Source organism: Budorcas taxicolor, chromosome 22 (genome assembly GCF_023091745.1).
Source record: "Budorcas taxicolor isolate Tak-1 chromosome 22, Takin1.1, whole genome shotgun sequence".
NCBI lineage: Eukaryota > Metazoa > Chordata > Mammalia > Artiodactyla > Bovidae > Budorcas > Budorcas taxicolor.
The window spans coordinates 61,064,298-61,077,664 of NC_068931.1; the positions used below are offsets into that span (position 1 = coordinate 61,064,298).

A 13,367-nucleotide genomic window follows, 5' to 3' on the forward strand; every position below is an offset into this window, starting at 1 on the left:
TTCAAGTTGATGAAGATTGGTTTCTATTTTAAGAAACTAGAAAAAGAAAACTAACTGAAGTCCAAAGAAATTGAAAGGAAGGAAATATTAAAAATGAGAATGTATTAGTGATATAGGTAACAGAGAACAACAGAGAAAAATTAATAACAACAAAAAACTGGGTTTTTGAGGTTAATGAAATTGGTAAACCTCTAGCCGGACTTACTGAGAAAAAGAGACAAGAAGCAAATTATCAGAATCTGGAATGAGCAAAGTTATATCGCTGTAGATATCTACTAGACTTTTAAGGAAGAAGTAAAGTAAATGAGTAAGGTTATATCACTGTAGATCCCTACCATTTAAGGAAGAAGTAACACCACTTCTCCACAAACTCCTCTAGAAATTGAAGAGAAGGGAATTGTCCAAAACTCATTCTATGAGACCAGCATAATTCTGATTTCAAAACCAGATACAGACCTGGCTAACAAAGAAAATTGCAGGCTCATTTTCCTCATGAGCATGGATATAGAAATTCTATTTAACATTTTAATATATTAAATCCAACAATGTGTAAAAGTGCTAATACACAATGACCAAATGGTTCATCTGAGGAACATAAGATTGATTAGTCCAAAAATCAACCATTGTAATTCACCGTTTTAAGAAACTTTTCAAAAGAGAAATCATATGGTCAGCTCAAAAAAAAAACATTTGACACAATCAAACATGTCTTTCCCGTAAAAACTTTAAAGAAATTAGGAATTGTGAGGAATTTCCTTAGATTCATAGAAGACATTTATAGAAAAACTATCACTAACATGATACTTAATGATGAATGATAAGGAATAGATGAGGAATAAAACAGGAATATCTGCTCTCACTACTTCTGTTGAACATCATACTGAGCAATCTAGCCAGTACAAGGCAAGAAAAAAAAAACAAAAGACATATTTTGGAAAAGAAGAAAGAAAACTTTCACTGGTAATATGATTATATATATCGAAAATCCTATAGACTGCTTATAGTGTTGAACACTATAATAAGTGATGATAGACAAGCTGTAGGATTCAAGGTCAGTAAACAAAAATGAATTGTATTTCTGTATGCTAGCAACAAATAAACATTCAAGTTTTAAAGATACCATTTATAAAAGTATCAAAAAATAGGAAATACTTAGGGATAAATATGATGAAGGATTATGCACTGGAAACTATTATACATGCTGAAAGAAAATAAAGAAGACATAAAGAAGAGATACACTGTACTAATAGATAGGATTCAGGATTGTCAAAGTGTCAATTTCTGTAAATTGATTTGTACTTTTAATACAATCCTAATGATCTCGCCAGCCTTTTTGTAGAGGTTAGCTTATTCTAAAATTTCTGTGGAAATGGAAATAACGTAGTATAGCCAAAACAACTTTAATAAAGAAGCACAAAATTAGGGGACTTCAACTGGCTGACTTTAAGATATTCTAGTTCAGGCAGTATCCTACTGGCATAAACGCAGGCAAATCATTGGAACTTAGTGGATAGTCACGAGATTAACTTGCACAGAAATGACCTTTTGATGCTAACAGAGCACAAAGTAAATTCCATTCAGAAAGCACAGTCTTTTTTACAATTAGTACTGTAACATTCTGATATCTATATACCTCCAAAAATGAACTTTGAACCATACCTCACACCATATACAAAAAGTAATTCAAATGAATCATGGATTTAAATGTAAATTCTAAAGCCATAAGGCTCCTAGAAGAAACCATGGAAAAATTCATTGCAACCCTGGAAGGGAGGCCAAGATTTCTTGTATATGACACCGAAAGTATGGTGTTCTTCATCAAATATTTGTTCTCATCAAAGTCAGTAGCTTCTACTCTTTGAAAGCAACTCTAAACAAATGAAAAGATGAGCCATAGATTCGGTAAAATATTTCAAGTAACATATCTGATAAAGACTTTCTATCCAGAATATTTAAAGAACTCTATAAAATGAATAATAAAAAAAGACCCAGTTTTTAAAAGAATGGACAAAAAATTTATATAGATGATTTTATAACAAACATGTATATATGATTTATAACAAAGAACCTATATGGGTATCGAATTAGCACATGGAGAAAGATGTTCTACATCTGTAGTCATTAGGTGGGTAAAAATTAAGTCACAGTGAAATCCCATAGCACACTTGTTAAAATGTTTAACTGAGACTGTACCAAGTCTTGGCAAAGATGTGGAGTAAGTAGAAGTATCATCATTGCTCATGGGAATCCAAAATGGTACAGTCACTTTGGAACATTTTTTAGCAGGCTATTTTAAAAGAATTAAAACCTTCACTACCTGTATGACTTGATCATTCCGTTCCTAGATATTACAGTCCAAGAGAAGCGAAGGGAGATATTCATACCAAGACTCCTACGCACTGTTCACACCAACTTTATTTATAATAGCTGACATTAGGGAGACAACCCAAGTATCCAAAAGGAGGCAGTTGAATAAAAAATTCTGATGTATCGTTACAGTGAAATGCTAACTCAGCAGTAAAAAAAAAAAAAAAAAAAAGAACCTCTGACAGATACACCAACAAAGATTACTCTGAAAATCAATAATCTGGATGAAAGAAACCAGGCAAATAGAGTACTTGCTGTATGCTTCCACTTATAAAATTCTAAGAAATGTAAACCTGTAACAGTGACGGAAAACAGCGCAGTATTTGCCTAGGAACAGGGCGTATGTGAGGAAAAAGGGGGAAGCGTCGCAAGCGGCCAGGAACACTTGGGAGTGAACAAGTTCATCTTTTTTTTCATAGCTTTGGTGTTTAATCTTTTTTTTTCCCTCTGCTTTGTTTGTTTATTTTTGGCTGTGCCGGGTCTTCATTGCTGCTCTGACTTTTCCCTAGTTGCAGCAAGTGGGGACTACTCTGTAGTTGCAAAACTCGGACTCCAGGGTTGTGGGCTTCAGTAGTCGCAGAACATGGGCTCCATAATTGCAGCCCGCAGGCCCGAGACGAAACAGGCTCAGTAGCTGTGGCGCACAGGCTCAGTTGCTCCACGACAGGTGGGATCTTCCCAGATCAGGGATTGAACCTGTGTCTCCTGCACTGGTGGCAGGTTCTTGACCACTGAGCCACCAGGGACGCCCCCAGGTCCATCTTGACTGCAGTGACCTCTTCAGGTGTGCACTCAGGTGTCAGGACTCAGCAGACTGCACATCTTAAATTAGCTTGTGGATTTAAGACTTCCCTGGTGGCGCAGACGGTAAAAGCATCTGCCTACAATGCGGAAGACCCAGGTTTGACCCCTGGGTCGGGAATATCTCCTGGAGAAGGGAGTGGCAACCAACTCCAGTATTCTTGCCTGGAGAATCCCATGGACAGAGGAGCCTGGCGGGCTACAATCCATGGGGTCGCAGAGAGTCAGATTTAAATTGTGCAGTTTGTTTTTTATTAATTATATACCCCAATGAAAGTATTTTATAAAGAGCAGTGTAAGCGCTTATCAATTACTCACCCTTTAACCACTAAATGGTGTTTAATGGTGATCCCGCCTGCCCTTAACGCAGCTCTGACCCAGGGCCCTCGCTGCTTTCGTGTTTCAAGAGTGAAAGTGGAGCCGCTCCGTCGTGTCCGACTCTCTGCGACCCCATGACTGTAGCCCAGCATGCCGCTCTGTCCATGGGGTTCTCCAGGCAAGAGCACTGGAGTGGGTGCCAGTGGCTGTCTTTCATGTTGAGCCTCTGGCGAAAGTGTAAGACTTTTTACCTGATTTTATTTTTGATCATTTATCTTAGTGGCCTGATTTAATCTTAATGGCTCTAAGATTACCTAAGATTATCTCTTACCTCCCTTGACTAGCCTATAATCTTCTTGAGGCTAAACAAATCTCTGTATCTGCATGTATAGTTGCACTCAATACTTACTTATTGATAGTTTTCTTATATTTTTATCTGCATATAATCGTTGTCTTGCTGATTTCGGGTTCCCTCTTGCCAGTTCTTTCCTTTACTTCCTCTCTTTCCTTTCTGTGGTGCTATGTGAAATTTTCTTATTGTAAATGAACAGTCTTTATTTTCAACTTCTCTCTGAGTATCCTTTTTTTTTTTTTTTTTATTTTAGGAATTTATTATTTTTTACTTCTCTGGTTGTGATGGGTCTCTGTTGTTGCGCGCGGGCCTTCTTTAGTTGTGGTGAGCCGGGGTCACTCTTCCTTTTGGGGCCCCTGGGCTCCTCACCCCTTGGTCTCTCTTGTTGAGGTGCATGCGTCTCTGTGGTTGCAGGCTGCAGGCCCAGTCATTGCAGCCCTCGAATTCTAGAGCTTGCCCTCAGTAGTTCCAGGGCAGGTGGAATCTTCCCGGACCAGGGACGAAACCCAGGGCTCCTACTTTGTCAGGCAGGCCCTCATCCACTGTGCTACTAGGGAAGTCCAGAATATCCTTTTTGCTGTAAAGAAAACTTGTCTCTCCACTGAGGGCCCTGTTTCCCTTGTTTTCCAACTATGAGGTGGGGGTGCATCGCGCACACTAATCCTACACACTTCCTGACTCCCAGGGTGGGATTCACCGGGCACGTACACTTTGACGTTATCACACAATTATGTTGAGTTTTCAAGATATTAGCAATAAGGAAAAGATAACATCTCAAAAATGCAAGATCAAACTGCCACATAGATTTTTTTTATGTTACTGTTTTTTATCTTTTAGGATTTTGAACTATGGGATGATGTAGGATTAAATATTCCAAAACCTCCAGACTTACTGCAGCTCTACCGAGATTTTGGAAATCATCAAGTAACTGGAAAAGACCTTGTGGACGTGGCCAGCGGTGTAGAAGAAGACGAATTAGAGGCTCTGACGCCAGGTTTAGGCAACCTTCCTTCAACCCTTGAAACTCCTCAGACTGTAGAGGTGAGAGGTGTTAATAATCAAGTCCACAGAAAGTGTTTAAGCCATGTAAAAGCACACTCTGAGATGCTGAGTTTCTGTTTTTCTCCCATTTTGATTTTAGAACTCCTTGCTAGTACAGAAATTAGAAGATAAAATTAGTTTATTAAATAGTGAGAAATGGTCTTTGATGGAGCAAATCAGAAGGCTTGAAAGGTTAGTACTTAATCATTTCTATAAAACCTCTTAAAATTATTAAAGAAATTGACAAATTATATAAACGTATAAGATAATATTTCAGTTGTAAGGCATAATTTTTCATATCCTAATACTTCTGGGGGAAACAAATCTTATAATTGCTTATATACTTAATGTGTTCTTCTCCCCCCAAAAGTTGTTAATCACTGTAATAATCATAAAATCATATCTGTCTTAGAACCAAGGAGCAAGGCATTTTTTACTTTCTTCGGGTTGTATCCGTAGTAATAAAGGAACTTCTTCGTGCTAATGTTATACATATTTTCCATTCATTATTTCATTTAATTCTTATGATGTGGGTTAGATGGGATTTTCCACATTTTGCACATGAAGAAGGCTAAGTGATAATCCAAAGCATAGATTATAAAAATATTTTTATGTTTTGTAAGAGTGTGTGGCTACATTTCTCTATGAAGCATCAATATATATGGTACAGGAAAGATTAGTTGCCAAACCACTTTCTATTAATATGTTATACTTTTAAATCATTAAACCCAGTATGAGGTTTATGCTGTTGCCAAAGTCTTAAAAAATACAATTCTTCTCTAAGAATCTCTCTCTCTTTTACAGTGAAATGGACTTCCTCAGAAGTGAGCACTTTGCCAGCCCTGTCGTTTGTGACTCTGTTCAGCCTTCTTTGGATCAGTCTCCCCACAAAGACTCTGAAGACAGTAGACAGAATTCAGTTATAAATAGTTTGGACAAGAGAGAAAACAAGGATGTCCATCTTTCAAAATCAGATGAAGTTGATTCTACTGTTCCTAAAGAGAATTTCCCACAGTCTTTCCCCAGAAGAGAAAGAGAAGGAATGCCGTCTTCTTCTCCATCAAGTAAAAGCACAGTCCATTTTGATAAACCCAATAGGTCAGTATGTGTCCTGTGTTTTGAAATGCATCTTTCAGCTATTTAGTACATTGTCAAACTAGAAGAGTTTCAGTTCTTATTTTGCAGATCAGATACATGAATTTTTATGTGTCTAGCATGAACTTAACACTTAGCAGAGTCCACATCGCTGCGAAAAATCGCAAGTAATTGCTGAGCTGGATTGTGGTGCAGAGGAGCAGACCGTGCACGAGCTGGGCCCTGTGTTAGCTCAGTGCGTAAGCCCGTGAACAGAATGTGTGCTCTCTGCGCTGCGTCCGCCCAGTGCTGCTACCCTCTCTGTGTTCCACCCCATTACCAGACCCAGTAGAAAGTTTTGATGTTGAATAGTAGCCTTTACTAAAAAGGTGATTAGTTCTTGGTCTTAGTCCTTTTTCCTGTTTCTGCTTCCATTAGTAACATTGTGTCATTAATATTATCTTCATTCATTTAATTTTTATTGAATTGCGATGATTGAACTTAGATGACCAAAGCAGGGTCCCTTGCCTCTCATGATTATGTTTCCTAGTAGAGGAGACAAAAAGTATTTACATTATAATGTGGAAAAAGAATATTCTCTTGAGAGAGGAATATTTACTGAGTTCTTTTTATACATCAGACACAGTGCTAAGCGCTCTACATATGCCAGCTTAGTCGACCCTCACACATACCCTGTGATGCATTCTGAGCCAGTCATACTTCCTCCTCCTCATAAATGGAGGAGTATTATAGCAAGCGTTGGGATGTAATAGGAAAGCATGACTAATTTGTTTTAGACTTAAAGGTACTCATTATTAGTGAGAAGTATTTTATTTTATTTTTTCCAAAGCAAACTTTTTGACTCATATGCCACAACTCTGTGTGTGGTTGTGTGTGTGTATGTGTATCATGAGGGGGTCACAGGATTGAAACAGACATGGGCCAGTCTTCAAAGTGCGTCTGATCTCACATGGTCAAGACACAGGCCTAAGAGTGATGCAGTGACGTCTGCAGTAGCTCCATGCATCTCCTCCAGACCCCAGAGCCACTCTCAGGAGAAAGATGACTCTTCAACTTGTCCAGCTGACTTTTAGCTCTTAACTGTGTGTCAGGCAGTGTTAGCGAGGAGTTTCCAGTTTAAAAGAAGAGTGGAAGTGTTAGCTGCTCACTCTTCAGGACCCCACGCGCTGCAGCCTGCCAATCCTCTCGCTGCTGCTGCTGCTGAGTCGCTTCAGTCGTGTCTGACTCTGTGCGACCCTGTAGACAGCAGCCCACCAGGCTCCCCAGTCCCTGGGATTCTCCAGGCAAGAACACTGGAGTGGGTTGCCATTTCCTTCTCCAATGCATGAAAGTGAAAAGTGAAAGTGAAGTCGCTCAGTCGTGTCCGACTCTTCACAACACCATGGACTGCAGCCCACCAGGCTCCTCCATCCATAGCATTTTCTAGGCAAGAGCACTGGAGTGGGTAGCCAGTCCCTTCTCCAGGGGATCTTCCCAACCCAGGGATCCAGCCTGGGTCTCCTGCATTGCAGGTGGATTCTTTACCCTCTGAGCCACTAGGGAAGCCCAAATGAAGAGTATAACAATGGTAATCAAGCATATGGTGCCCTTCGGTTACAGACTTTACAGTGTGAGAGAGACTGTCAGGCAATTATAATATTGTAAAAGGCAGGAATATAAGAGAAGTTCAGCTTGCTTGGAAACACACAATCAGGGTACCTAACCTAGTCATCAGAGTAGGAAAGGTTTCAGGGAAGAGGTATTTTCTAACTTTATACCTAATGAGTAAGTAGCAGTGAACCAGGCCAAGAGATAAGAGGAAGTCTTCCCACTAAGAGGGACTAATAGGAGCGGGAAGAACACTGCACTTGGGAGCTAGAACGGTTTATGAAGACGGAAGCAAAGCATGCAGATGAGAAGACAACAGGAGGGGAAGCTGGAGAAGGAAGCTGAGACTAAGTCATATAAACTGTGTTAACTCATTTTAGAGGCTTGGAACACAATGGTACCTAAGTTTTAAAAGAAGGAAGGGAAAACCACTAGACCATTCAAGTATGACCTAAATCAAATCCCTTATGATAGACAGTGGAAGTGGGAAATAGGTTTAAGGAACTAGATCTGAAAGAGTTTCTGATGAACTATGGACAGAGGTTCCTGACATTGTACAGGAGACAGGGAGCAAGACCATCCCTAAGAAAAAGAAATGCAAAATGGCTCTCTGAGGAGGCCTTACGAATAGCTGTGGAAACAAAGGAGAAAAGGAAAGATATACCCATTTGAATGCACAGTTCCAAAGAATAGCAAGGAGAGATAAGAAAGCCTTCCTCAATGAATCAGTGCAAAAAAATAGAGGAAAACAACAGAATGGGAAAGACTAGAGATCTCTTCAAGAAAATTGGAGCTGCCAAGGGAACATTTCATGTAAAGATGGGCTCGATAAAGGACAGAAATGGTATGGACCTAACAGAAGCAGAAGATATTAAGAAGAGGTGGCAAGAATACAAAGAAGAACTGTACAAAAAAGATCTTCATGACCCAGATGATCATGATGGTGTGATCACTCACTTAGAGCCAGACATCCTGGAATGTGAAGTCAAGTGGGCCTTAGGAAGCATCACTATGAACAAAGCTAGTGGAGGTGATGGAATTCCAGCTGAGCTATTTCAAATCCTGAAAGATGATGCTATGAAAGGGCTGTACTCAGTATACCAGCAAATTTGGAAAACTCAGCAGTGGCCACAGGACTGGAAAAGGTCAGTTTTCATTCCAATCCCAAAGAAAGGCAATGCCTAAGAATGTTCAAACTACCGCACAATTGCACTCATCTCACACGCTAATAAAGTAATGCTCAAAATTCTCCAAGCCAGGCTTCAGCAATACGTGAACTGTGAACTTCAGATGTTCAAGCTGGTGTTAGAAAAGGCAGAGGAACCAGAGATCAAATTGCCAATATCCTCTGGATCAAGGAAAAAGCAAGAGAGTTCCAGAAAAACATCTATTTCTGCTTTATTGACTATGCCAAAGCCTTTGACTGTGTGGATCACAATAAACTGGAAAATTCTGAAAGAGATGGGAATACCAGACCACCTGACCTGCCTCTTGAGAAACCTGTATGCAGGTCAGGAAGCAACAGTTAGAACTGGACATGGAACAACAAACTGGTTCCAAATAGGAAAAGGAGTACGTCAAGGCTGTATATTGTCACCCTGCTTATTTAACTTACATGCAGAGTACATCATGAGAAACAGTGGGCTGGATGAAGCACAATCTGGAATCAAGATTGCCGGTAGAAATATCAATAACCTCAGATAAGCAGATGATACCACCCTTATGGCAGAAAGTGAAGAAGAACTAAAGAACCTCTTGATGAAAGTAAAAGAAGAGAGTGAAAAAGTTGGCTTAAAGCTCAACATTCAGAAAATGAAGATTATGGCATCTGGTCCCATCACTTCATGGCAAATAGATGTGGAAACAGTGGCAAACTTTATTTTGGGAGGGCTCCAAAATCACTGCAGATGGTGACTGCAGCCATGAAATTAAAAGACGCTTACTCCTTGGAAGGGAAGTTATGACCAACCTAGACAGCATATTAGAAAGCAGAGACATTGCTTTGCCAACAAAGGTCCGTCTAGCCAAGGCTATGGTTTTTCCAGTAGTCATGGATGGAAGTGAGAGTTGGACTATGAAGAAAGCTGAGCCCCAAAGAATTGCTGCTTTTAAACTGTGGTGTTGGAGAAGACTCTTGAGAGTTCCTTGGACAGCAAGGAGATCCAACCAGTCCATCCTAAAGGAGATGAGTCCTGAGTGTTCAGTGGAAGGACTGGTGTTGAAGCTGAAACTGCAATACTTTGGCCTCCTGATGCGAAGAGCTGACTCATTTGAAAAGACCCTGATGCTGGGAAAGTTTGAAGGCTGGAAGAGAGGGGACGACAGAGGATGAGATGGTTGGATGGCATCACCAAGTCAATGGACATGAGTTTGAGCAAACTCTGGGTGTTGGTGATGGACAAGGAGGCCTGGCGTGCTGCAGTCCATGGGGTCGCAAAGAGTTGGGCACGACTGAGCAACTGAACTGAAGTTTTAGAAAGAGTCCTCTAGAGTGTAGTGGTAATTAGAGGGCAGCAAGAACGGAGACTCTCAGGATACCTGTTGGAAGAGTCCAAGAAGGAGATGGTGGGATTTCCTGTATTGGAAAGACAGATAGGTTTGTAAGATAGTTAGAAGGTTAAAAAAAATTGATTGGATTAGGAGGTTAAAACTAAGGGAAGGATGAACGCTTTCTGGCTCGGGCAATTAGGTGTGTTGTAGCTCCCTCCACAGAAAGAATAGGGGAGGGGGGACATAATGAGCAAACAGGCTTCAGCTTTGGCACACTAACTCCAAATCAGGTGCTCCTGGGGGCCGCTCTGTGGTGTATACTAAATAACCTCTGTTATGTAACCTTAGATGTTTCCACTTTTCTTCGTAGATTGAGCACATAAAATACAACTCCTAGTTACAATATTATGAATACTATTACATAGAGACCAGTGTTATTTCACAAATGTAAATGTTTTAACCTTCTTTATTAAACAGAAATAGGCTAATATTTTCAATTACAAAAAAATCCTTCGTTTGAAATATATGTGAATGTTGAATGAGCCTCTCCTTCATTTAGTTTTAATTTTTTGCTCTTTTATGTGGGTTTCTAACATTAAGGGTTATCGTTACCATGATATAGATCTGCAGAACTTCTTAGCAACATACCAGGTTATCCTTTGCAGCCACTCATTACCTTTCTGGGACCTTAGAGAATTAGGGAAGGGGAGAAAAAAATCCTCATTTCAGGTGTTGCAAACACTTTCTATAGTCATTGACCTGCCATACAACTTCAGTTTTAATCTATTAACATTTATAAGACATTCATTCACATAATATCAAGCTCTTTTAAGCTCAGCAGCTATTGCTATTCCTTTTTCCCTGTATGATTCTCCAGTGAAGTGACCTTAAATCTTTTGTGGCTAAGAAATTCAAGCATGTGTGGGGTAGGATTCATGTAATGATGGGAATTACAACCTGCAACTTACTTTCTGCTTGGACGCCGGTTTAATGTTGGGCATCGTCCCATCTTCATCCGATGTCTTCTCCTAGGAAGCTGTCTCCTGCTTTCCATCAAGCACTACTCTCTTTCTGTCGAATGTCAGCAGATAGTCGTTTAGGATCAGAGGTAAGTTATACCAGATTCCTGCAACTTTCTTAAAACATTCCATTTTTCTTCTTAGCATTTTACCCAAAAAATAATTGTAATACAACTCTGTTTCAAGTAAAAATCTAAGAAATAAATCCAGTTTTCCACTTTCAAGAAAAGTAGTTGATTATTTTTATCTTTGGATTAAAGCTCTGTTTAGTATGAAAGTGACTCTTGACAGTCTAGTTTTAATTTTTTATGTCTATCAGACTACAATTATATGCCTCTTTATGGTGTAATTTAGAAAACCAAGTCAGATGTATATATTATTTATAACTTCAGTTATTTTTAGATTACTTCATTTTTAATTTCTCTAGGATTGATTGTCTTTGATTGCAGAGTAAATTGGCTCTCACATTTCTTTTCATCAAGTCCTTTGTAACTGTTGTTGCAGGCTTACCTTGAAAGGGTATTTTTTTCCTCCTTTCTTCGTACTTCTCCCTTTCTATTAATACCTTTCTTGTGGTTGATTCTACGTCACCTCTTCTGGGCTCTGTCCCACAGTGTCGCTAAGAATGTGGCAGAGCTAGAGAGTGGTTTGGGTGCAGTCTGGCAGCTCCCGCTGTGAGACTGGGGCAGCCCCCATGGGCTCCCCCTTTGTCTTCATCATACAAACTACTCTTTCACCTCAGCCAAAGACCGTGACTTTGTGGGTACCTTTCCCCCAAAACAAAGAGTAAAAGCCATCGAGGCTGCCCCAGTCCTGTGTCACCACTGTTTGTTCCCGGAACGGAAGCCTAGTAAGCCTCCCTGTCTGCTCCCTGCTCTGCTCGTGTTTTAAATCCGTTTCTGGTCTACAGAAATGATCGTCCTGTTCGGAATCTCAGGTGGTTCTTGGTTTTTTCCCTCCTCCTCATAGATCATCTTTTTGAATGTGTGTGTGAAACAGAAGTGTTTGAGACAGGGTCCAAAGCATAGCCTTGCTGCCGCGTCGCGCCCAGCAGCCCTCCCGTGCCGGCCTTGACTAACCCTGTGGTCTTCCAGGTGTCTCGGATTGCAGACAGTGAGGCGAGCGTCATGCTGATGCTGGGGCGCTGCCTGCCGCACATCGTGCCTAACGTGCTGCTGGCCAAGAGGGAGGTGAGGCCCAGAGAAGCCCTGTCACCCCTAGACCGTCCTGTCGTCCATTTTCCGTCGTTTTGAAGCTTAGTGTCATATTTTCATTTTGTTAAAGTCTGTTACTTGCAATCATGGTCTTACTTTTGTGCACGCATCTCTGCTCCTAGAGAATGGTTTTACACCTCTGCCAGGTGAGTTCAGTGAAGCTGCATGGTGTTCATGTTTCCAGTTTTGCTTAAAGCATCATTAGCTTCTGCAACACTAACTATTACTGTAGGTCCATTTATGCGCCATGAACACTGTCCGTTCTATACATTACCAGTTAACTAATTTATTTGATCTCTCTCTTGATATGATATGTGTGACTTGCCTACAGAAATAGACAGTCTTGGGGTTGAACATTAATAGGGACTAATAATATAACTCTTTTCTTAAATGTACTTGTAGTTACTTCTTATTAATGTTAGTTTTATTGTATTTGTTTGGCAGTAGACTTGTCTTAGGATAGTTATAATATTGCCTGCAATAACTTTTGAGAGTATCTTTTTTATTTTTCTTGTAGCTAACCTGTTATTGACAGATGCTTTAAATGTCTAAAATAGAGTAGCAGATTTATTTTGGTACACATTGCCTATGTTATAAGCCATAAATACTACAGAAAGTATTTTTAGAGTTATATTTCGCCATTAAAAGATTAAGGAAAAATTATCTGTAATCTCATTTAAATAGTGAATGATTTATTTGCAAACAAGTTTATTTACTTGAATTATTCAATTTATGAAATCAATTTGCAATTCACAAATTTTTTAAATAGGTTAAGAATATTATCAAACGTGTCCTACAAGTTTTCTTTTGTTATCCTCTTAATCTTTACCACTGGTTTCAATCATAATTCATGGGACCTACAGTATGATAGGTACACAATGCATTGGCAAAACCCATATAAGAGCTTATCCTTAATTATCTGTTTAGCACAAGAAATTTGTACTGATCCTCAAGAAAACATATGTAGAGCTTTAATAATTTTTATACCTATAGGTATTTTTAATTTAAAAATAAGCATGACTTTTCTTACTGATGGTTTTATTCTACCTGACATTTAAGAATAGTTGTGAGATATGAAGAAGT

General features: G+C 39.6%; 1 protein-coding gene across 1 annotated transcript in view; it reads left to right on the forward strand.

The window, feature by feature from the left end:
* The window catches only part of RELCH (RAB11 binding and LisH domain, coiled-coil and HEAT repeat containing), a 106,534-nt gene that overhangs the window by 31,408 nt on the left and 61,759 nt on the right, over nt 1-13,367 (forward strand). The window contains exons 6-11 of the mRNA XM_052660270.1: nt 4,676-4,879; nt 4,980-5,071; nt 5,684-5,977; nt 11,084-11,159; nt 12,165-12,260; nt 12,407-12,430. Coding sequence (XP_052516230.1) covers nt 4,676-4,879; nt 4,980-5,071; nt 5,684-5,977; nt 11,084-11,159; nt 12,165-12,260; nt 12,407-12,430 — 786 coding nt within the window. The remainder of the gene's footprint in view (nt 1-4,675; nt 4,880-4,979; nt 5,072-5,683; nt 5,978-11,083; nt 11,160-12,164; nt 12,261-12,406; nt 12,431-13,367) is intronic.